This window comes from Tachypleus tridentatus, chromosome 9, assembly GCF_004210375.1.
Source record: "Tachypleus tridentatus isolate NWPU-2018 chromosome 9, ASM421037v1, whole genome shotgun sequence".
In the NCBI taxonomy this organism is placed as follows: Eukaryota; Metazoa; Arthropoda; class Merostomata; order Xiphosura; family Limulidae; genus Tachypleus; species Tachypleus tridentatus.
Genome location: NC_134833.1, coordinates 107,405,177 through 107,429,847, shown reverse-complemented (window position 1 = coordinate 107,429,847; position 24,671 = coordinate 107,405,177). Strand labels below are relative to the sequence as shown.

At 33.1% G+C, this 24,671-nt stretch overlaps 1 protein-coding gene across 1 annotated transcript in view; it reads right to left on the bottom strand.

The window, feature by feature from the left end:
• Window positions 1–8,788: 8,788 nt before the first annotated feature.
• LOC143226000 (ATP-binding cassette sub-family C member 4-like) overlaps window positions 8,789–24,671 on the bottom strand; it is a 153,272-nt gene continuing 137,389 nt past the window's right edge. Inside the window, exons 22-27 of the mRNA XM_076456328.1 lie at window positions 22,346–22,543; window positions 21,624–21,779; window positions 15,533–15,622; window positions 13,046–13,218; window positions 12,604–12,709; window positions 8,789–11,531 (exon numbers count right to left, since the gene is read on the bottom strand). Coding sequence (XP_076312443.1) covers window positions 11,112–11,531; window positions 12,604–12,709; window positions 13,046–13,218; window positions 15,533–15,622; window positions 21,624–21,779; window positions 22,346–22,543 — 1,143 coding nt within the window. The 3' untranslated portion in view covers window positions 8,789–11,111. The remainder of the gene's footprint in view (window positions 11,532–12,603; window positions 12,710–13,045; window positions 13,219–15,532; window positions 15,623–21,623; window positions 21,780–22,345; window positions 22,544–24,671) is intronic.

Sequence of the window (24,671 nt, the reverse complement as noted above, 5' to 3'; positions counted from 1 at the left end):
AATTTGATGATTTCAATGCCGCAGAGCAGTTTTTCGTAATGTTGAACTATGTTTAGTTGTTATTTGTTCCTTATTCATGAAATGACCCAATAGTATATATGTTATATCTTTTTTCCTTAGATTTCGATGTTTAAAATGAATATCCTTTGTAAGCCCTAATGCCAAAATAAGGAGAGAAATTCCAATTCGTTTCATATAAACTAACACAACTTGGAAGTAAGAAGTGGTACTAGCAGTCAGCCCCTCCACAGTTTACCTCAGCCCCCTAACAAAAATATCCTGGCACCACCACTGCCTTTTCCTCTTGAATATTTTAAAGACTTTTTTGTACCTAGGGACGTAGTTCTCATCCATTTTCAGTTTTTTCCCCATGGCTTACCCAATTTTCATGTTTTCACTGCAAATACTATTTGATGAATGTGTGAACCAAAAGGGTGATGTAACACAAGAAAAAGCTGTTACCCTTAACAGAGCCATTTACTAAAGCTCTGAATTAAACAAAGAAGATATTGTTGTTTGTTATTGAGCACAAGTCTACACAAAAGGCTATTTCTGCTTTGATCACTACGGATATTAAAAACCAGTTTCATACAGGATAAGTATCAGAGAAATAAAAATCAGATTATGCTACCTAGAGGCATAGGTGGAGGATATAACTCTCAGAGAAGATATAATAAAGTGGAATAGCAGAGATACAGTTTTTGTGATGCATGTGATGATGTAGGGAAAGGTAGGTTAGAGGAGCTAATTAACAAGTACAGGGGGCTGACTAAAGCATCTAAAACGTCTATATTTTTTTCATACATACTACTCAAGATTAACTGTGAGAATGAAGTTATAAGTAAGTCACAAGGGGCTAAATGCTAGGTCTAGATAACTATGCAAGGATGAGCAAATTGACTGGTTGGACTTGCAAAATCAGTTTAGAGGAGAAAGAGAGCTTTCTGGAATGGGTGGCTTATATTTGAGTAGGGTAGGGTCTGGCTTATTTCCTAAGACTATTAAGTCAACCATAAGGAAAGTTTTAAGCTACAACTAGACAGTGGTGAGAGCCAGAAAAACTAAATCCAAATGAATAACATGTTGATATGTGTTTATTCATTGAGTACACATGTACAAAAAAAATACAAAGTGTGACATCACAATACTTCCTGTTCCTGTCATGAATAATGTTCTCCTTGAGTTATTCCTAACAAGAGGTGGCAGCACTTATCTCAATATTCTTAGCACTCCCACTTAATTTTAAGTGTTATACAAACTTACAATTACTGTCAATTATCTTAGAGTTATTTTAAACGTTTTACAATTACTTTCAATCTGTTATTATAATCGTCACTTTATCCAGTTCATTTATCCACTGGTGCCAGTCCAACATTATCTCTGAACCTTTCAAATGCATTTCTAGCAAGTGGCTTTGTAAGAATGTCAACAGTCATACTGTTTGTGGGACAATATTCCAGTTTTACTGATCTTTTCTGCACATATTGGCGAATGAAGTGGTAACGAATATCAATGTGTTTTGTTCTTGCATGACTCACTGGATTCTGTGCCATGGCGATTGTTCCTTGGTTATCTTCCATGATACAAACTGGGTCATGAACTTCAGAACCTATTTCTTGCAGTAGTCTTCTCAACCATACTGTTTCCTGTGCTGCAAGCCTCAAAGCTATTTGCACTGCCTCTGAGGTGGACAAGGCCATAGTGGATTGCTTTTTGTTAATCCAACTTACAGCTGCTCCTGCTTGAATGAAGATATTTCCTGATGTGGACTTCCTATCATCCAGGTCTCCAGCAAAATCTGCATCTGAGTAACCAGTAATGAAACCTCCTGGTACCTTTTCAAACTTAAGACAAAGATCAGCTGTTCCTTTCAAGTAACGTTGGATTCTCTTTGCTGCTGTCAAATGTGCTGTGTTGGGCTGAGCACAATATTTCTATATTGCTTCCACTGCATATGCAATATCTGGTCTTGTTCCCATCGCAGCATACAGAAGGCTGCCTACCAATGACTGGTACAAACTGATGTCAACCTGAGTGCTAACACCAACATCCTTTTGCAGTTTCACATTTACATCTGATGGAGTTGCAACTGCCTTACACTCAGTCATTCCAAATTTCACCAGCCTAGTTTGGATATACTGTCTGTGATTTAACCATACACAACCATTCTTTTCATCCTGAACAACACCGAGTCCAAGGATGTAATGGAGCTTTCCAAGGTCTTTCATGCGGAATTTTTCCTTCAGTGCTTCCTTTATAGTGATTATTTCATCATCACTATCAGCAACCAAAATAATATCATCCACATATACTGCAACTATTGCTAGATTTTCACCCTTCCATATGTAAACACATGGATCTGCTGAACTCTGAACAAATTCCAGTTCCATCATCTGTTTATGAAACGATTTGTTCCAACAGCGTGGTGACTGTTTTAATCCATACAGTGTTTTTCAGTTTACACAAAAGGTTTTCCTTCCCTGGAACAGTGTAGCCTTCCGGTTGTTGCATGTATATCTTTTTATCCAGATTTACATTCAGAAATACAGTTATGACATCCATCTGGTGAATTTTCAAGTTGTTCTGCACAGAAAATGCAATCAAGGAGCGAATTGATGCATAGTACACCGCTGGGGAGAAGGTTTCCTCGTAATCCAGACCATAATTCTGTGAGTAACCTTTGGCCACCAGCCTACTCTTGAACCTCTCTACATTTCCAGTATTTCCATACTTGATTTTGAATACCTGCTTACAACCTATAGGTTTTCTTTCAACTGGTAATTCAACCAGATCCCAGATGTCATTTTCTTGTAAAGACTCAAATTCCAGATCTGTGGCTGACTTCCACTCCTTTGCATTGTCACTTGACATTGCTTCACTTAATGTGCTTGGCTCTAACGTACTGCATAAGTTTGCAATGTGACAAACTGATTCATTTGCTGCTGCCATATCAGCATTCTCATCATCTCCATAGCAGATGGGGGTTTCCTGTTTCTTGCTGGTCGTTCAGCTTTAACTTCTGTTTCTTGGTCCACTGTCTGATCACTTGATGAAATATACTCATTTGTCACAGGCTTTTGATCAAATTCTGTGTCATTAAAGATAACACCTTGCCATATGAAAATGTTCCTGGATTTTTCATCATACAGTCAATATCCCTTGGTGCAGTCATCACATCCAATGAAACATACCTTCATAGACTTCATGTCTAATTTCTGTCTTGACTCATCTGGCACATGTGCATATGCAAGACATCTGAACACTTTCATGTGTTCTACATCTGGTTTCTTCCCATACCATCTCTCATATGGCGTACTACCATCTTTTATTGCCAATGTGGATACTCTGTTACCCACATATGCTGCAGTAGCTACAGCTTCTGTCCAGTACATTCTTGGTAACTTAGCATGTGACAGCATGCTTCTTGCTGATTACACAAGCGTTCTGTTCCTTCTCTTAGCAACACCATTTTGTTCTGGATAATATGCTACTGACATCTCATGATGAATGCCTCTTGACTTCAAATATTGCTGGAACTCATTTGACGTATATTCTCTGCCATTATCTGTATGCAGGGTTTTTATGCGCTCTCCAGATTCATTTAAGTACAACTTCTCCAATTCCTTGAATTCCTCAAAGACTTCTTACTTCTGTTTCAAGAAATACACTCTGCTGCATCTTGAGTAATCATCAATAAATGTAACAAAGTACTTGCTACGTCCAATAGATTAAGTTTGCATAGGACCACAGACATCACTGTGTACCAGTTACAGTATTCACTTTGATCTGATTTCTCCCACTGACTTAAATGGCTTTCTGTGCATTTTACCTTCCGTGCATCCCTCACAGAAACTGGCTTCATCACACGTCGTTGATGCAATATATCCAAGCCATTCATGCTGCTGTTTGAGGCTACTGAGGCATTCTCAATAACACTGGTCTTACAGTCCAGTTGGTATAGACCATCATTCTTTCTTGTACCCATGCCATGGAGTTGTCCTGATTTACCTCGGATGTAACAGTGATTAACTCCAAACTGCACAATATTTCCTTTCTCAGTAGCAGCTCCTACTGAAAATAGATTGCTGGCTAATTTTGGTATATGAAGGACACTCTGCATTGTGACATGCTTTGAATTACTGACTTTAAATGTCATTTCTAGTTTACAGTTTCCAACTCCAAGAACGTCAACAGTTCTTCCATCACCAATCCTAATTTGCAAAGGTGTGCTAAACTTGTGATAATTTGATATGTTTCTCTGGTGTGTCATATGCCTAGATGCACCAGAATCCACCAACCATTCCCCATTCCTTTATCCTGGTTTGTTACAAAGGCAACACCATTGTTTCCATCAGTATAATCGTCTGCCACATTAATATCCATATTCCTAGTTTTGAGGACCATTTCCTTCAGTGTTGGACAATTGCATTTTATATGTCCCTCTCTGTCACACTTGTAACACTTGAAGCTGTTACACCTTTTCTTTGTTTCTTGTGTTCCATGTGGTTTGAAGTTGCTGCAAGTGGCTAATGCAGTTGATGATGTTTCATTCGATGTGGACTTTTTCTTCTTTTGTTCTTCATTAATAAGTGCCTATTGCACAAATTCTACTGAGATATCATCAATTTTGGTTTCCAGGGCTGTTACAATTGTATCATTGCTAGCTGGCAGACTACCAAGTAAGGTAACAATCTGATCTTCTTCTGCTACTTCTGCCCCAACTACAGCAAGCTGATCCATTAATTCCTTCATTTGTTTCAAATGTTCCTGGACTGTCATGCTTTCCTTCATCTCACATTGAAAATACTTCTTTTTCAGGAATAGTTTATTGGCTAGTGTGTTTCTATTAATGTGAGCACGCAGTACATTACATGCTTCCTTAAGAGTTGTGCATGAGGTGACAAGATAGAGTTGTGCACCTTGAATATTCAGAACAATTGTTTAAAATGTTCTTTTCCTTTTCCTGTTGAAATCTGCACTTGTTTGATCATTGGCTGTCTCTGCCAATACCTCTGTTTCAGTCACATGGTCCCATAGGCCTTTTCCTCTCAATAAATGTTCCATTTGAAATTTCCATGTGGCCCAATTATTTTCTCCCATCTTATCAATTGATATTTTATCTTCCATTGTCAAACTATTTCAACCACAACTGTAATATTCCTTTCTTTGATTTAGATCTATTTCTCCCTTTATATGACTTGAGAAAATAGTGTCAATCAATATTTTACTTACAGTTTATCTTGGTATTTCACAATGGCTTCCAGACAAAGGAAACAAATCATCCAGCGCTTGTGATAATGTATCCATGTAAATCCTGTGCCATCCAACAAAATTTTTATCCAAAGCTGTTCTACAGTAATCCTCAGTGTCTCCTGGATTACTTTTACTAACAATTTTAAAACAGTTTCATCTGTTTAAGCACTATTAGAGCATTCCTGGGCCCATAACCTGTTGATATGTGTTTAACCATTGAGTACACATGTACAAAAAAAAACAACGAAAATGTGACATCACATTACTTTTTGTTCCTGTCATGAATAATGTTCTCCTTGAGTTATTCCTAACTACAGGTGGCAGCACTTATTTCAATATTCTTAACAATTTCTGGTAATGTTATCTTTTTGTTCTATAATGTATATCTATACTTGTTGGAAAAGTTTTGGTAAGTCTTTTAAAATATTCTTTCTAAAGTAATTTAACAAAGTTTAAAATTTCATTGGATAGTCAATGTGGATTCACTAGGAACAAAATTTTTTGGCACTCTTTGAAAAAGTTACTGTTTATGTAGATGAGGGTAAGCTTTGGAGTCCTGGATTTTCAGAAAGCATTTCACAAAATGCCACATAAAAGACTTATAAAAATTATCTCTATAGTTGTGTGGGATAAGTTAGGAAGTTGGATGGAAGAAAACAGAAGGTTGTTAGAAATGAAGTCCAGTTAAACTGGATTAATGTCACAAGTGGGGTTCCTCAGTGCTTAGTTTTAGGACCTTTGTTGTTTTTTATTTACAGTGCTGTGCAAAGTGTTGGGACAAAGTAAAAAATTAAGTTTCAGGCTACTTTCAAAGAACAATATAAAAATTTATTAATATTCATATTTAGTGCAACAGAAACTCAGTAGAAGTGCTCAAGTTCAACAAACAATTAGCATTTTTTGTGTCCCTTTTTGCTTTAACACGCTTTCAAGTATTTTTGCAACATATTTAATCAAACTGCCCTTTCAGATTTTACTTCAAGTGTCTCTAATACACTCCCATAAAATTTCTTTGGGAGTAACTTTGAATTTGTGAAATTTGTAATCTATCACATCCCAAATATGCTCAATTTGGTTGAGACTGGGATTCTGTGGGAGCTACTGCATCATTTTTTGAATCCCAGTAGTTTCATTCTTAGCTAAGTAACTTCTAAGAAAGTTGAATGAGTGTTTGGGGTTATCTTCTTGGTACTAGAAACCTCTACCAATAATATGCACATCACTAGATAAACCATGATGGATCAGTATCTGATGGTAATTGCACTGGTCCATTATTTCATCTATTTCACAAATATCTTAAATATATGACTTTAAATCATTAGATGGAATAGATAATTTTAGTATAATGGGAATAGTTGAAACATGGTTAAACACAGATGATTTTAATGATAGAAGTTTTTTTTTTGAAATACAGAGTTACAGGCAACTTAATAGGGATGTGGTGTTATAGAGTGGAGAGAGTTGTTTTATATTTAAAGTGTGAGCTACATCCTGTTCACATCGAGGATGTTAAAGATAATCCAGTTGAGTTTCTATCAGTGGATATAAAGGGAAAAGGCTTTCAGTAGGAATTTGTTACAGGCCACTAAATGATATTGATGAAATTAGGGAGAAACTTTATAATGAGATTAAGATTTCAGCTTTTAATTAAGTTATAATTATGGGTGATTTTCATTTTAGACATATAGGATGAGAAATGCTAGAGTCAAATCATGAGGGGAAAAATGTTTTTGCAAACTGTTCAGAATGGCTTTTTTTACCAATTAGTCAATTAACATACTAAAAACTGATATTTTTGATTTATGGTTAACATCAAATATAGAAATGATCAAGAGTGTGGAAATTGCAAACATCTGTGTGCAAGTGAATATTACTCCATTAGGTATAATGATTTGTTGCATTTGGAGATAAGGAATAATGATAAGTTGGTTACAAATTTTGAAAGTTTGCAACAAGAATTATCTTTTGTGAATTGGGTAGCTGAAGTTGTTTGGAGATACTGATCAGATGGAAATTTTAAAGATGAATTTTTTAAATATTCAAACTAAACATAGAGTTTAAGAGACAAAATTAAAGAAAATCATCATAAATTAAAGAAATTTAAATTAACTGGTGTGACAGAAGATTTAGAAGACAATAAAATATCAAAAACATGGTGAAACAAGAAATTTGAGCATCAAAAAGAATGTATAAGAAAAGGTTGCCTGAGAATGTAAAGATTAACAGTAAGGATTTATTCAAATAAATTAAGGGTAAACAAAATGTTAGAATGGTGGTAGAACGTTGAGGGATGATAAAGGAAAGCTAGTATTTGATGATTATAAAATTGCTGGGTTATTACATTTTCCTTTGTCTTCTGATTTTACTAATGAAGATTTAAGCAGTATTCCACATCTTGAACAGCTTATAAATGGAAACGATAAAAAAGACAACTGCATTAATTCTGAGCTTGTTATGAAACATTTGAGAACTTTAACAAACAATATGTTTATTGGGCCAAATATTACTTCCCCAAGGGCTTTGAAGGAGGTTAAATATGGGATATGTGAGCCACTTGGTACTATTTTTTGTCAGTCCTCAAATAGATGATTGGAAGTTAGCTAATGTTACTCCTCTTTTCAAGGGAAATGATAAAATTGTCCCAGTAATTATAGATCCATTAGTCTTACATCAGTTTTGTGAAAGATTTGAAAAATCTGTTATAAGATGCTTTATAAAGTCATTTAACAAAGTTTAGAATTTTGTTGGATAGTCAACATGGTTTTGCTAAGGAAAAATCTTGACGTAGAAGTCTTTTGACATTCTTTGTACAGGTTACTTTTCATATTAATGAGGATAAGAGTGAAGATTTGGTATATTTGGATTTGCAGAAAGTGTTTGATAAGGTGCCACATTAAAGGCTGGTGAAAAAAAGTTCTATATTTTGGGAAGTAAGTTAGCAAATTGGATAGTAGAGTACTGGTTGACAGAAAAAGCAGAGGGTTGTTACAAATGGAGTTCAATTAAACAGCATTAATGTCACAAGAGAGGGTACCTCAGGGCTCAGACTTAGAACCTTTGCTGTTTTTGATTTATATCTATGACACAGATGAAGGAATGAGTTGCCTTCAGATATTGTGAAGGCAGTAAATTGTCATGAGTTTAAGCAAAAGCTTGTTAAGTATATGAATGATAAGATGTTTTAAGGTTGTTTTTTTTTTGTTTTATTTAAGTTAATTTAGTTTAGAGTGTGGGACATCTGAGATGGACATATAGGTCCCATGTTGACCCAAAATGTTATTTTAAGTTCTTTGTATCAATCAGAGTTTACTATATGTTTTCTCTAAGCTGTTGGGAAGTAACCAATTTTGAGTTTGAAGTATATTAGGTCAATAATAGATGAATATATAACTTAATATTTCCTTAATAGTCTGTAAAAAATTAATGGTAGTCAACAAAAAAAACAGAAATACCAAATATGAATGTTAACAAGAATTAACATAATATAAATATGATTGTATACACAAAAGAATAACTTAATAATAATGCTCTGTTCTAAAATTATTTTTTTATTTATTACTCATATATATAAACACATTCACACACATATATATAAATTTTATCTATAAAAAATAACTATTGTAGTACTGTATCAGTTTTACTAAACAAATTACAGAAAATATATTACTTTAAAAAAAATTAAATTTAACAATTCAAAGAAAAAAACACTGGTGTGTACCTGTCCAAGAAACTTAACTTGGAAATCATTCACCTTGTACTTATCTCAACAGAGACTAATAACTGTATATAAAAAGCATCAATACATACTCAGATAATACATAATTTAAATTATTTTCAGTTTGTTAACAGAGATAGAAAAGGTAGCCTTTTTACTAGCTACTGAACCTAAGTAATAACAAATACATTTCACAGTCATGAAAATATAATTATTGTTTACAGTAAGCTAAAAGTATTTTTAACAATGTAAAACTTCAGGCATGAAATTTTTCTTTATTTGTAGAATGCCAAATATACCATACTGGTATTATTTTAACTGGACAAAAAATATATTTTTCCATTTCCAAAAATAATTTTAAATGGCACATGTCTTTTATAAATCTTCTTGAAGTAGATTGAACTCATACAATGTGGAGTGATACAACTTGATCACATAAAAACTACTACAGAAAGAAACTTTCCTTTCCTTAATCTTGTATAACAATGAAGTAAAATACAGAAATTTATATTTATTTGCTATTATCTCAGAAAATTATGCAAATTAAGTATTTTTAACTCTTGTTCAACTGAACAATTCTTGAATTTAAGTATGTAAAAAATGCTGATAATACATTTCCAGTAATTTTGAACATTATTATTTCATATGGTCATAATAACTTTTATTGATGTTCTTCATTAACATTGCAGTTAAAATGGAATGTTTGCTCATAGGTACTAATAATTAATACACAACATTTTAACTCAATGCCCATGGCATACTTAAAAAATATCTGAAATTAACAAACATAGAAACTGGCTGAGCCTGTAGTGAGATCTGAACATATTGCATATAGTATCTCATATTTTCAGTCATTGGATTGGAAACTGTAACTAAACAGTTTGTTTCTTTCTTAAACAATAAATTTTCTACACTACATGCACAGACAACAGTGTGTGGATTAAAAATATACGAGATAGTTTTGATTTTTATGAAAATATTTTTTATAATATGAGAAAAAAAAAATTTGTTGTTAGATTTTGTAACTGAATTAAAATTCTGCTGCCCTATTATGTACACTATTAAATAGCTGAAGTAAATTATAGGCATCACTACATATATATGTAGACATTTAATTCAGGTCCAAAATTCAAAGATTCTCTTTGATGGGTAGACAGAAAACAAAGAATAAAATTATAAAATTGTTCTGTAGGCTAGCACCTTAGTCTCAATGTTTAATTAAGAATTCTGTACAATTGAAATGCACTAAAGATTTGTTTTTATATATATTTCTATCTAGCATGTGTGTAATTTATTTATAAAAAAAATATTCTTTAATTCTTCCAGGATAATTATATTTATAGTTGAGTGATTCCAGTTTATTTGTATGCTACAAACATTTTCTTCACAATTTCTAATTATTAGGCAGCTAAAATGAACACTTAAGATGTACACAAGTTTGTGAAAATGATTACAAGGCAAACTAACAGCAATAATATAGGAAAAGAAATAATCGTTGTAGCAATAGTTTGAGAACAGCCATTTTTTATATGCCACTTAGATTAAAAGAAAATAAAAATTTATAATAAACATACAAGGTAACACCTGAATTCTGCTTTTCTTACTGACATACAATAACGTGACATGACTAAATTTTAAATATCAGTTAACTTGAAAGCCTGAACACTAAACAAGAATAAATAAAAGTCTGTCAAATATTTGTTACCAATACTTGCAAAAATCTTGAATAAATAGCATTACATTGTGCTTTTTAATTTGAGAATTTTAGTTATGTTTTTATTAGGTTATTTTCCACTGGTATTGTAACTTCTTGTTATTTTCTTGCTCAACTTATAAGATATACTAAAATAATTTTTATAATAACAAAACACAAATGTATATGGTAATGTTGTGGTACAATGTATTATAATTAAAAGTGGTTGTTTTGAAACAAGCAAAAGCTTTAAAAACTGTACTCAGTGTTAATTATACTTTCATACAGTACTATAAATGTATTATGTTGTACAGCTATACCTTTTTTACTTTTGAGTACTTATTAACTGCATTGAATGGCTTTCTGCACATCAATGGAAATAACTGGGCATGACAAATATCCTCACAACAAAAACAAAGGACCAAAATTATACAGTGAAGACATTTAGATTTATAATTTTATAGTTAATTTGTCATTATTATAGAAGGGAGATACACTCAATATTACACCAGTGTTACTTTTTGTTAAAATCTTTTCATTTCTTATTTTTATCTTTGTTTCATCCTGTTCATCTTCATTATGAACAACATCATTGCATGATTTTTCATTTTCCTCAACACTAACAACATTCTTTACCTCATGAGCCTCTGTTCTTGAAGTTTTAAATCTTTCTTCTTCTTGCTGATCTGTGGAATCAGTTTTAATATTATGGTTCACAGCTCTGGCTAGGTGAGCCTGGTAGGCTACAGCATATAACTGTACAGCCATAGAATATCCTGTGTGATTCACCATTTGACTAAACAAGCCAGATTCATTCTTCATTAATTTATGTGGTTCATCAAACTCTTCTATTCTACCTGCTTCCAACACCTGACAAGAAAAAATATTTCCATACAGCATATCATGGTATACAAGATTAAGGACGAGAGTAAACAACCACTGATTTTATGTAATCTTTTAAATCATGTACAATTCATGTCAAATAGAAATATATGAACAACAGCATTAAGTAGAAAATTACAACCAACTTTTCTTCTTTATCTGAGATACTTACACATAACAGCTTTAATACCTGTCAAAATTGTTTATAAACCCATTACACTGTCAAACTTTAAATGTGTCACTGCCTAATCTGATTCAAACTCATATGTACAAAACTCTTTTATGAATAAATCATAAGCATATTCAGTAAAACCTGCATCTACCAATTCTTTATTTAGTTAAAAATCACTTTAAATAAAAATTGGAGTTAATAACTAATCAAGTATTGGTACTAGAACTTCCAATAAGTGCCATGATCTATATAAATAATAGTACTGACACTTAAAAGGTAAAGCTATCCTTAATTTTGAACTAATTACCATGTAGAAAACAGTCATCTAGAACAGCAGCATCTTTCAAAACAAGAGCTTAGTCCAAGCTTGAAATTAATAATAGGATTATTTATCACCTTTGTAACTCATAGCTTTGTAACTTTCATAGCTGAAAGTGTGCATTATATATTCAGTGGCATCACAACTTAAGTCCCAGACCTTTCGATCTACAACCTGAAACTAACTAGATCATGTTCAGGCCATTAATTAAAAGGAATGCCAAAAATATTATTAATTTTTTTAATGTTTAAATAATTCTTGACATAGTTTTCTCACAGCCCATATAAACAATGACCTTATATGTATAGTAAGTTTGATATACCACACTGTAGAAATGCACTGGCACAACTTTCATATCTTGAGATTATGTAATTGATAAATTAAACTTACTACAGAATTACAGAAAAACCTATAACATAAAAATATTGTTAAAATTTTATGATGCTTAAAGCAAGACTTAACCCTTATTCAATTTTCATGTATAAATGACAACTTAAAGCACTAAAATAAGCCTTAAAGTAACAATCTTAGCAGTTAGTTAGATAATTTTCCTTTCATGAAAAACTTACCATTACCCTATCTGAATCCATAATAGTGTGTAATCGATGAGCAATGGTCAAAACAGTGCAATGTTTGAACTTTTTCCTGATAGTTTTCTGAATGAGAGCATCAGTGCTAAGAGAATGTACATAAAAAGTTACCTTATGGTGAACCTAAAACTGAAATAATCAGACATCCACATAAAATTGTTACATTGCTACACCGTATAATAATTTGCATTTAAAATTTTTATGAAATTCAAAACATTTCTTTGCATTCCAAGAGAAAATTCTCATATGTAGATGCTACTTAAAGATTAAACACCAAAATATAGAAGTTATTTATAGAAGATTGCCACTGAAAACGTAAAAACTGCTTGTATTCATTTTATCCAGTCCTAAAAGTTAATTGTCTACATAACAGAAACTCTTCTAATTCTTTTTTAAAAGTTTCATATTTATAAAACTCTACCTTGGATCAACATTAGCAGTTGCTTCATCAAGAACTAAAATCCGATTTTTTTTCATTAAGGCTCGAGCTAAACAAATGAGCTGACACTGCCCTACACTGAAGTTACTTCCTCCTTCAGTTACTGCTGTATCCAGCCCTCCTGGAAGATCTTCTATTACTTGTTTTAGTTGAACCTGTGACAGTTTACTACATCACATAAAGTCAGAAACTAATGCATAAGATTTGATATGTGAAAGTTTATAATTTCACAGAATTACAGTCACACTATATAGCTGACTGAATACTGTTTCACACAAACAGCTTTATTCATATAACTTCAAAATTATAATAAAATTATTAAATTATCAGTAGTGTAATTTATCAACCTGCTTCTCTCACATATAGTCCACTTAATTCATGCTACTTAGAACAGCACGTTCTACTTCAATACATTGTATCTTAATAATGAATGTGTGTGATCATTATGTTAATACAATTTATCAGCAATGGTCAAAACAGTGCAATAGGTTTCTGAGCAGCATCTTCAGCACTAAAAGAAAATAAAGTAAAAATTTGCAGGAAGATAAGACTGGAACTGATATAAATGTCTATTGACTAATGTTCAAGATTCTTATATCTCATTTTCTATGTAACTGATTTTATTGAGGCATAATGCAAGATTTCAGTTTCAGCTACCCTGAAATAAAAATTTCTTATCAATTTGGAATGTGAAAGTGTATTCCTAACTCTAGTTTAAAAACATATTTTTGCTTTCTGTTAACCTTTTGCACTCAGGTCAGTCACTGTATAGGTAATAACCTTTTACAAAATTACAAAGGAAATATAATTAAACAGCATTTTTGTCAATCTGTGTTAATAAACTTAGCATTACAATGTAGTTTGTTATTCATTTTTATATTATCAAATTTCTTAATTTCAAAAGTTTAAATAAATTCTCAATTTTCACTTCTGTGTATCATTTGACTTCTCTCCTTTGGGCTTTAGAATGTTGAACCAATAACAAGTACAAACTATATACATTGACATACCTTCTTAGTTTGCTGAAACATAAATAAATTTATTAAACTCAAGATACTCCTCCCATTTTATGATAACTTTGAAGAAATTTATCTTTATAACCAACAGAAGTAACATTTTTCCAGCTACACAAATCTTGATACAATTTAGGACATTGTATTCTACCACCTGATTTATTTTTGTATTCTCAAATACATATTTGAATAGTATACAAATTTTGAATAATTTACTTAGTGGAAATATGAAAGGCTTAACTTTATGCTTTTTCAGGTGTATATCAACACATGTTACATGTGCTTTGCTCATGACAGCTGGTTACTCAAATACCACTGTGATTTACTGTTTTTACTGAAGACAGTGGTCCAAAATATTGGCAACAATGCAATAAAATTATAATAAAACAGATGTGGAAAGATTAATAGTTAAAAATTTAATGATAAGATGGACAATCCTACAGAAACATATCTTATAAGAAGAAAAAACAACAAAAGGTATTGTTCATTTTGTTTCATATTTTTCGGCTTTGCATTTCATTGTATATTAATGATTTTATTACAGTTGATATTAAGATAGAGAACATTAAAGCTGAACTAATGCTCTTTTAAAAACTATTTTTTTAGAAAGTTCAAGAGATTACACAAATGAAATATATAAACTACACAATAAAGAAAAGCATTTTTATTTTTAATATTACTTGTATTTAGGTTGATTCTTTAAATACTTTAGTAATTCAGGCAAGACGTTTAGTGGGAAAACATTAAAATTTCTAATATTTTGCATGCAAGAGACTTGTAATATTTACTGAGAGGCTGTAAAGTTTCATGAAGTTAAATTTAGTCAAGTGAGAATTTTAGTAAATATATATATATACATCTTCACAGAAAAAATGATTGAATCAATGAACCAACCCTACTGACAACATTAAACAATCTATTCATTCAATATGCTGGTCCAAAGAATTTATTTGTCCTTCTGTTAAACAGTAACCTTTTTATTTTGGTAGAAAGAAACTTTGTTCCTTCTCTTAATGTGTTCCTCATGCTGGTCCTAATAAGCTTTTTGTCCTTCTGTAAACCTGCAGTTTTTTGTGCTGGTCTAAAGAATAATTTTGCCTTTCTCTTAAATATTGTATATTTCATGTTGGTCCAATGAATCTTTCTTTTTTTTGTTAGGCAGCAAATTTCCAAAAGTTGGCAGAAAAACCTTTTTGCTTTTCTATTACTAGTTGATTATGTGTAAGAAAACTTATGACACATTATTTTAACAACTTAAGCGAGTTATGAAGAAAGTTTCTGAAAAAAATACATTAGACATAAACATGGTTAGCTGTGGTGAGTAATTTTACAAGTTTTCACATTATAAAAGTAGCAATATTACAAAGTAACTGAACTTCCAATAAAAAATTGGAATGCCTAAAAAATGCAAATGACAAAAGAAACAACCTGATAAATGTAAAAGAAATGTTTCTACCTCTTCTAAAACTTGCCAGAGTTCATGAGTAGCATTTTCATTGAAAGGATCAATGTTTCTTCTTATAGGGCCAGTAAATAGGACAGGATCCTAGAGAAACACAATGAAAAAGTAAACATGCTTTGTTACTAAATTTTTAATATCTTACTATCAAACACAGAGTAAGAATATAGAAATATTTTACTTGAACTATACCAATCTGCAGTTCACAACCTAAACGTTTCTTTAATTCATTTGAAAATTGTATGTGGGAAGGTATAAATTGTTTTACAAAAATAAGATATTTGATTATGATTTTTTATGAATAATACATAACATAGAAAAAAAACTGAAGATAAAAACTTTCCCTTGATAAGCATCATATTTTGTGTGTAATCTTTTAACAGATCAACAAATTAGGTATATCAACAATAAAATCGTTATTATACCACAAAACTCATTTATTAGCCTTCACAGAATAGTGGGCTGAAGTCACAGGTTTGGAAGGTAACTAATGTCATTCCTTTTTTTCAACAGAAGTAACAAACATTTTCCCAGCAAGCACAGGATAAGTTTTGGAAAGTCAAGAAAAAGATGGCTCTGCAAAGTCATTTAACAAAGTTTAGAATTTTATTTGATGGTAAACATGGTTTCACTAAGAGAAAATCTTGCTTTAAAAATCTTCTGACATTCTTTGAAAAGGTTACTACTTATGTTGATGAGGGTAAGGATAAAAATTTGGTGTATCTGGACTTTCAGAAAGCCTTTGGCGAGGTGCCACATAAAATATTTATAAAAAGAATCATCTGTATTGGTTGGGGGGTTGAGTTAGCTAATTGTATAGAAAAACTGTTGAATGGAAAAAAGCAAAGGGTTGTTATAAACTGAGTCCAGTCAAACAGGGCTCAGTCTTAGGACACATGTTCTTTTTGATTTACCTGAAAAAAATAGATGAAGGTGTTAAGAATATTGAGATAAGTGCTGCCACCTGTAGTTAGGAATAACTCAAGGAGAACATTATTCATGACAGGAACAGAAAGTATAGTGATGTCACACTTTGTTTTTTTTGTACATATGTACTCAATGGATAAACACATATCAACAGGTTATGGGCCCAGGAATGCTCTAATAGTCCTTAAATAGATGAAACTGTTTCAAATTGTTAATAAAAGTAATCCAGGAGATACTGAGGATTATTGTAGAACAGTTTTGGATGACAATTTTTGTTGGATGGCACAGGATTTACATGGATACATTATCACAAGTGCTGGGTGATTTGTTTTCTTTGTCTGGAAGCCATTATGGAATACCAAGATAAACTGTAAGTAAAATATTGATTGACACTATTTTCTCAAGTCATGTAAAGGGAGAAATAGATCTAAATCAAAGAAAGGAATATTACAGTTGTGGTTGAAATAGTTTGATAATGGAAGATAAAATATCAATTGATAAGTTGGGAGAAAATAATTGGGCCACATGGAAATTTCAAATGGAACATTTATGGAGAGGAAAAGGCCTATGGGGCCATGTGACTGAAACAGAGGTATTGGCAGAGACAGCCAATGATCAAACAAGGGCAGATTTCAACAGGAAAAGGGAAAGAACATTTTCAACAATTGTTCTGAATATACAAGGTGCACGACTCTATCTTGTCACCTCATGCACAACTCCTAAGGAAGCATGGAATGTACTACATGCTCACTTTGATAGGAACACAACACTAGCCAGTAAACTATTCCTGAAAAAGAAGTATTTTTGATGTGAGATGAAAGAAAGCATGACGGCCCAGGAACATTTGAAAAAATGAAGGAATTAACGAATCAGCTTGCTGTAGTTGGGGCAGAAGTAGCAGAAGAAGATCAGATTGTTACCTTACTTGGTAGTCTGCCAGCTAGCAATGATACAATTGTAACAGCCCTGGAAACCAAAATTGATGATATCTCATTAGAATTTGTGCAATAGGCACTTATTAATGAAGAACAAAAGAAGAAAAAGTCCACATCAAATGAAACATCATCAACTGCAGTAGTCACTTGCAGCAACTTCAAACCACATGGAACACAAGAAACAAAGAAAAGGGGTAACAGCTTCAAGTGTTACAAGTGTGACAGAGAGGGACATATAAAATGCAATTGTCCAACACTGAAGGAAATGGTCCTCAAAACTAGGAATATGGATATTAATGTGGCAGAAGATTATACTGATGGAAACAATGGTGTTGCCTTTGTAACAAACCAGGATAAAGGAATGGGGAATGGTTGGTGGATTCTGGTGCATCTAGGCATATGACACACCAGAGAAACATATCAAATTATCACAAGTTTAGCACACCTCTGCAAATTAGGATTGGTGATGGAAGAACTGTTGACGTTCTTGGAGTTGGAAACTGTAAACTAGAAATGACATTTAAAGTCAGTAATTCAAAGCATGTCACAATGCAGAGTGTCCTTCATATACCAAAATTAGCCAGCAATCTATTTTCAGTAGGAGCTGCTACTGAGAAAGGAAATATTGTGCAGTTTGGAGTTAATCACTGTTACATCCGTGGTAAATCAGGACAACTCCATGGCATGGGTACAAGAAAGAATGATGGTCTATACCAACTGGACTGTAAGACCAGTGTTATTGAGAATGTCTGAGTAGCCTTAAACAGCAGCATGAATGGCTTGGATATATGGCATCAACTACTAGGGCATGTCAGTGTTTCACAGTTACAGAAGCTTGTCAGGAGTGGAATCAAATTCCAGAAGTCTGATGAAGCCAGTTTCTGTGATGGATGCACTGAAGGTAAAATGCACAGAAAGCCATTTAAGTCAGTGGGAGAAATCAGATCAAAGGGAAGACTGCAACTGGTACTCAGTGATGTCTGTGGTCCTATGCAAACTCCATCTATTGGAGGTAGCAAGTACTTTGTTACATTTATTGATGATTACTCAAGATGCTGCAGAGTGTATTTCTTGAAACAGAAATCAGAAGTCTTTAAGAAATTCACGGAATTTGAGAAGTTGTATTCAAATGAATCTGGAGAGTGCACAAAAAACCCTGCGCACAGATAATGGTGGAGAATATACGTCAAATGAATTCCAGCAATATTTGAAGTCAAGAGGCATTCATCATGAGATGTCAGTAGCATATTGTCCAGAACAAAATGGTGTTGCTGAGAGAAGGAACAGAACTCTTGTGGAATCAGCAAGAAGCATGCTGTCACATGCTAAGTTATCAAGAATGTACTGGCAGAAGCTGTAGCTACTGCAGCGTATGTGGGTTACAGAGTATCCACATTGGCAAAAAAAGATGGTAGTACGCCATATGAGAGATGGTATGGGAAGAAACCAGATGTAGAACACATGAAAGTGTTCAGATGTCTTGCATATGCACATGTGCCAGATGAGTCAAAACAGAAATTAGACATGAAGTCTATGAAGGTATGTTTCATTGGATATGATAACTGCACCAAGGGATATCGACTGCATGATGAAAAATCAAGGAACATTTTCACACGGCGAGATGTTATCTTTAATGAAACAGAATTTGGTCAAGAGCCTGTTACAAATGAGTATATCTCATCAAGTGAACAGATAGTGGACCAAGAAACAGAAGTTAAAACTAAAGATAAAGCTCAATTACCAGCAAGAAACAGGAACCCCCCCCCATCTGCTATGGATATGATTAGTATGCTGATATGGCAGCAGCAAATGAATCAGTTCGTCACACTGGAACCTTATGCAGTTTGTTAGAGCCAAGCACATTAAGTGAAGCAATGTCAAGTGACAATGCAAAGGAGTGGAAGTCAGCCACAGATCTGGAATTTGAGTCTTTACAAGAAAATGACACCTGGGTTCTGGATGATATTATTTTGGTTGCTGATAGTGATGATGAAATAATCACTATAAAGGAAGCACTGAAGGAAAAATTCTGCATGAAAGACCTTGGAAAGCTCCATTACATCTTTGGATTCAGTGTTGTTCAGGATGAAAAGAATAGATGGGTATGGTTAAATCAAAGACAGTATATCCAAACTATGCTGGTGAAAATTGAAATGACTGAGTGTAAGGCAGTTCCAACTCCATCAGATGTAAACGTGAAACTGCAAAAGGATGTTGGTGTTAGCACTAAGGTTGACCGCAGTTTGTACCAGTCATTGGTAGGCAGCCTTCTGTATGCTGCAATGGGAACAAGACCAGATATTGCATATGCAGTGGGAGCAATATTGAAATATTGTGCTCAGCCCAACACAGCATATTTGACAGCAGCAAAGAGAATCCTACATTACTTGAAAGGAACAGCTGATCTTAGTCTTAAGTTTGAAAAGGTACCAGGAGATGTCATTACTGGTTACTCAGATGCAGATTTTGCTGGAGACCTGAATGGTAGGAAGTCCACATCAGGAAATATCTTCATTCAAGCAGGAGCAGCTGTAAGTTGGAGTAGCAAAGAGCAATCCATGGTGGCCCTGTCCACCTGAGAGGCAGAGTATATAGCCTTGAGTCTTGCAGCACAGGAAACAGTATGATTGAGAAGACTACTGCAAGAAATAAAAGCAGCTGTAAGTTGGAGTAGCAAAGAGCAATCCATATTGGCCCTGTCCACCTCAGAGGCAGAGTATATAGCCTTGAGCCTTGCAGCACAGGAAACAGTATGGTTGAGAAGACTACTGCAAGAAATAGGTTCCGAAGTTGATGACCCTGTTCATATCATGGAAGATAACCAAGGAACAATCGCTATGGCACAGAATCCAGTGGGTCATGCAAGAACAAAACACATTGATATTCGTTACCACTTCATTTGCCAATGTGTGCAGAACGCATCAGTAAAACTGGAATATTGTCCCACAAACAGTATGACTGCTGATATTCTTACAAAGCCACTTGCTAGAAATGCATTTGAAAAGTTCAGAGATAATGTTGGACTGGCACCAGTGGATAAATGAACTGGATAAATTGATGATTATAATAACAGATTGAAAGTAATTGTAAAACCTTTAGAATAACTGTAAGAATAACAGTAATTGTAAGTTTGTGTTAGACTTAAAATTAAGTGGGTGTGTAAATAATATTGAGATAAGTGCTGCCACCTGTAGTTAGGAATAACTCAAGGAGAACATTATTCATGACAGGAACAGGAAGTATTGTGATGTTACACTTTGTATTTTTTTTTTACATGTGTACTCAATGAATAAACACATATCAACAGAAGGAATGGTCAATAAATTATTTAAATTTTAATGATATTTAGGTACTGGATATTGCTAGCTGTGAAGATGCTGCTGCTTTACAAAAAGATGTAGATCATTTGATGAGTTGAACAAATAAGTGGGTTATAATTAAAGTAAATGCAAAATAATGTATGTTGGTTATCATAATTTGAATTATAATCTGGATGGAAATAACCTTAGCAGTGTTATGAAATAAAGGGATCTTGTATGTTAATTGATCAGCCTCTTAAGCCATTCAAGCAATATATTCTTACTAGTAGTAGGAGAAATAGACTTTCAACTTTTATCTACAGAAGCAATAAATACAAGTCTAAGGAAATTATAATATCATTGTATAGGTCAATGGTTATGATACATTTGGATACTGGGTTCTGTTTTGGGATACTTATCTTAAGAAAGATGTTGCTTTGTTTGAAAGGGTTCAGAGAAATTGGTGCCTGAAATGAAGGAGTTGTCATATGAGCAGAGGCTGTGAAAAGAAAAGTCGGATGGGATTCGATTGAGGTGTTTAAAATTGTAAAGGGAATTGTCAGTGTTGATGCCTTTTTTTTCATACTTCACAGCAGGAATTGTAGGACTTATAGGTAAACATAAATTTTGGCAAGGCAGGAGTTGGACAGTTTAATTTTTATAACAGGGTGGTTGGTTGTTCTTCAGAATTAGTTATTTTTGAATGTGCTGGAGGCAGTAAATTTAAGTGAATTTATAAGAAAGCTTTATAACCATATGAATGATAAGGGTTGGTTTAAAGATATTTTTAAAAATTTATAACAGTTTAGAGAATATGATAGTAAAGGTGGATCAACAAGTTCCCTGTGGTCCTTAAATAATATGTTATTATTAATATTAAATTCAGAAAAATTAGAATAATATGGTTCACATGAAATACACAAATACCTGAGGAATAATGGAGATCCTTCCTCTTAAATCATGCAGCCCAACTTTTCTGGTGTCAATTCCATCTATTTCAATTAGTCCTTGTGGTTCAGTCATTCGAAAAAGTGCAGCAATTATTGAACTTTTTCCTGCCCCAGTTCGTCCCACAATACCAATCTAAAAAATAAGGATAAAATTATTTATTTTCAGAATCAAATTACATTTTAAACAACAGCTGAAGAACTATACAGTGTGTAACAAATCAATCATATAACTTGAGAAGTGGAATTAGCAGATGATTAATACAACTCAGGTAAAATGAGTTCATTAGTGGATTGATCTATCAATAGGACTTCCAAAGACCTACCAGATGTTTAACTATTTTATACAGGGTTATGCACAAAATGAATTTCATCAAAGTGTGAATAACAATACACAGTTATTGTAAGCATTATCAAATGAATTACACTGACAGTTGTTACAGTTTGATTATTTTTTTTTTACTATATGCTCACTTAATGAATGTAATCTGTTTAAATATATTGCAAAAAATATAAGTACATGATTAAACACAAAAAATAAAATATATTTATGTAGGTGAAGCTTTAATTACACTTATGTTTAAGGTTTTATGACATAAAAATTGTAAAATAATGCAATATAAGAATGGTGGAAACCTATTTCAGTATCAAATCTTATTATAAAATGCTTATAATGTAGCATAAAACAAACAAAAAACTGACTTTTTCTCGAGGTTTAATCAAACATGACAGGTTCTTCAGCACAGGAATGTCCTCAGGTGAATACTTTAGAGACACATTTTCAAATCTAATCATCCCTTCTTGTGGCCAGTCTGGTGGTGGTTGCTGTTCAGCAGGAACTTCTAGTGGAGCTTCAAAAGGTAAGTTACTGTACTCCATCACTCTTTCTACAGCCGTCATCTTGTGAATTATTAAATATAATTTAGAATACTTCAAATACATTTAGAATATACAGTGATTATATTGTGACAACATACACTATTAAAGTAGATTTTAATTTTTACTTACCTGGCTTTCATATGTAATTTAAAGTTATAAATACTGTGTTAAAATGGCAAATTTAATAAAACTGTAGTAGGATTTCCAGCCACTATCAAATAAGTTATCATATTAAATCATGATAAAACTGAAGAAAATTTTTTATCTTAGTGATTAGCTTTGCAACACTACCTTGATAATTTATTACCAATTTTTGTCAGAGCTAAATACAGCTAAGAAGATATATACAGCAGAATGTTTACTGTAGTTCAAGGTACTTACAAAAGCGTTTTTTTCAGACAATTACTTACCTCTCACTGTGAATAAAATATTTTACATCAAACCTGAGATCTTGTTCACTTTCTTTCAGCTTGTTCTATATCAAGCTCAATGTTAAATCTCTCTCTCATTTCCCAGTGGCACAGCAGTCTGTCTGCAGACTTGCACTGCTAGAAACTGGGTTTCATTACCCATGGTGGGTAAATCACAGATAGCTCATTGTATGCTTAATTCCAAAACAAAAACAATTCCCTTTTTCTCTGTTTATAAATCAGTACATCTAATGCTATTAGATTTATTGTGCAATTGTCTTTGCTATCAATTTCAATTGTGTTAGTGTTATCTATGTTTGCTGGGAAGTGGTTGGTTAGTTGATTCGGTGTTTTATGGCACAAACCAGCTTGGCTATCTGTGCTATACTTTCGATGAAAAGTTAAAATTGAAGCAAATTTAGTAAAATTCATAAAACGAAATTAAGATAAAACAAAACAAAGTTTAAAAGAAAACATAAATAGAATTAAAACCAATGTTTACAGCCAGTCTACAGCAGTAAGAGAAAAACTACAGTAATAGAAGTTGTAAAGAACTTTCTGTAGCATAAATGTAATTATCATAGCCCATCAGGAAGACTAACAGGTAAGTTCAAAAACCATTGTCAGTCACCTGAAGTTAGCCTTTCCAGTCCTGGTTTTGAGTTATTTGACATTACAGCCGTTTTCAGAAAGTAGAGTAATAAAAGTTTTAAAAGACTTGCAGCAAAATTTTAATTATAATTTGCCAGGATGACTAATGGGTAGTTGAAACGGCAATGTTAGTTACCTTTCCAGTCCTGGTTTTGAGTTATTTGACGTTACGGCCATTTTCTAATTTCAAATCAAACTTGTGGTACTTTGATTCTTAAAAAGGAATCACATTAAAAAAGGTTTAATGTATAAATTAAAAAACTTAAATAGCATTAAAAAGATTAATGGCTTTTAAAACACTAAAAACATTTCCAAGGTGGACAGTGTCACCACCACCAATAACACTGTCTAACATTATGGATAAACTTTGGGACAGAACATGTTTAAAATGGTGCCGTTGTTGAGAGTCATAACGACAGCAACACAGTAAAATGTGGCTTATTTTAACCTGAGTGTAACACAGACAACACATTGGTGCATCAGTCCCAAATAAAAAAAATGATGCATTAAAAAACTATGACCAATGCATAGTCCAGTTAGAACAACTTCCTCTTTTAATCCTAACGGAAGTAAGATGGTCAAGGTACAATATAGGGTTTTATTTGGAAAAGCAGAGCCCATACAGTCACCTGATTTTAAACCATCTGTATAAATAGAAATGGAAGTATGGTTTGAAAGATGTTCAGGGAATAACAGACAGTATTTCCAATCAGGGTGACTACTTTTCTCAAATTATTTAAAGATAGGTCACATTTGAGGACTGTAAGAAGCCATGGTGGGATGGGCTGACCAGTGTATACAGCAATGTTATCCAAGTACAGCCCTAACTCATCAAATTGTGCCTAGATACGAAAGCCAAAAGGAGCAATGGCAGCTCGTCTGTTCTGAAAAAGGATGGCCCACCAAGGAAGGAAAATACAACCCCAGGTGGGATGCTTTGGTAAGGAACAATATTTCAAAGCATATAGTAAATACAGTTGCAAATGACGGAGGTGCAAAGAAGGTTCATGAGACTCTATGTACAAGCTCTGTAATGGGGAAGTGCAGAAAGCCCCTGTGCAGAACTTAAGCCTTTGATGATGAATGGG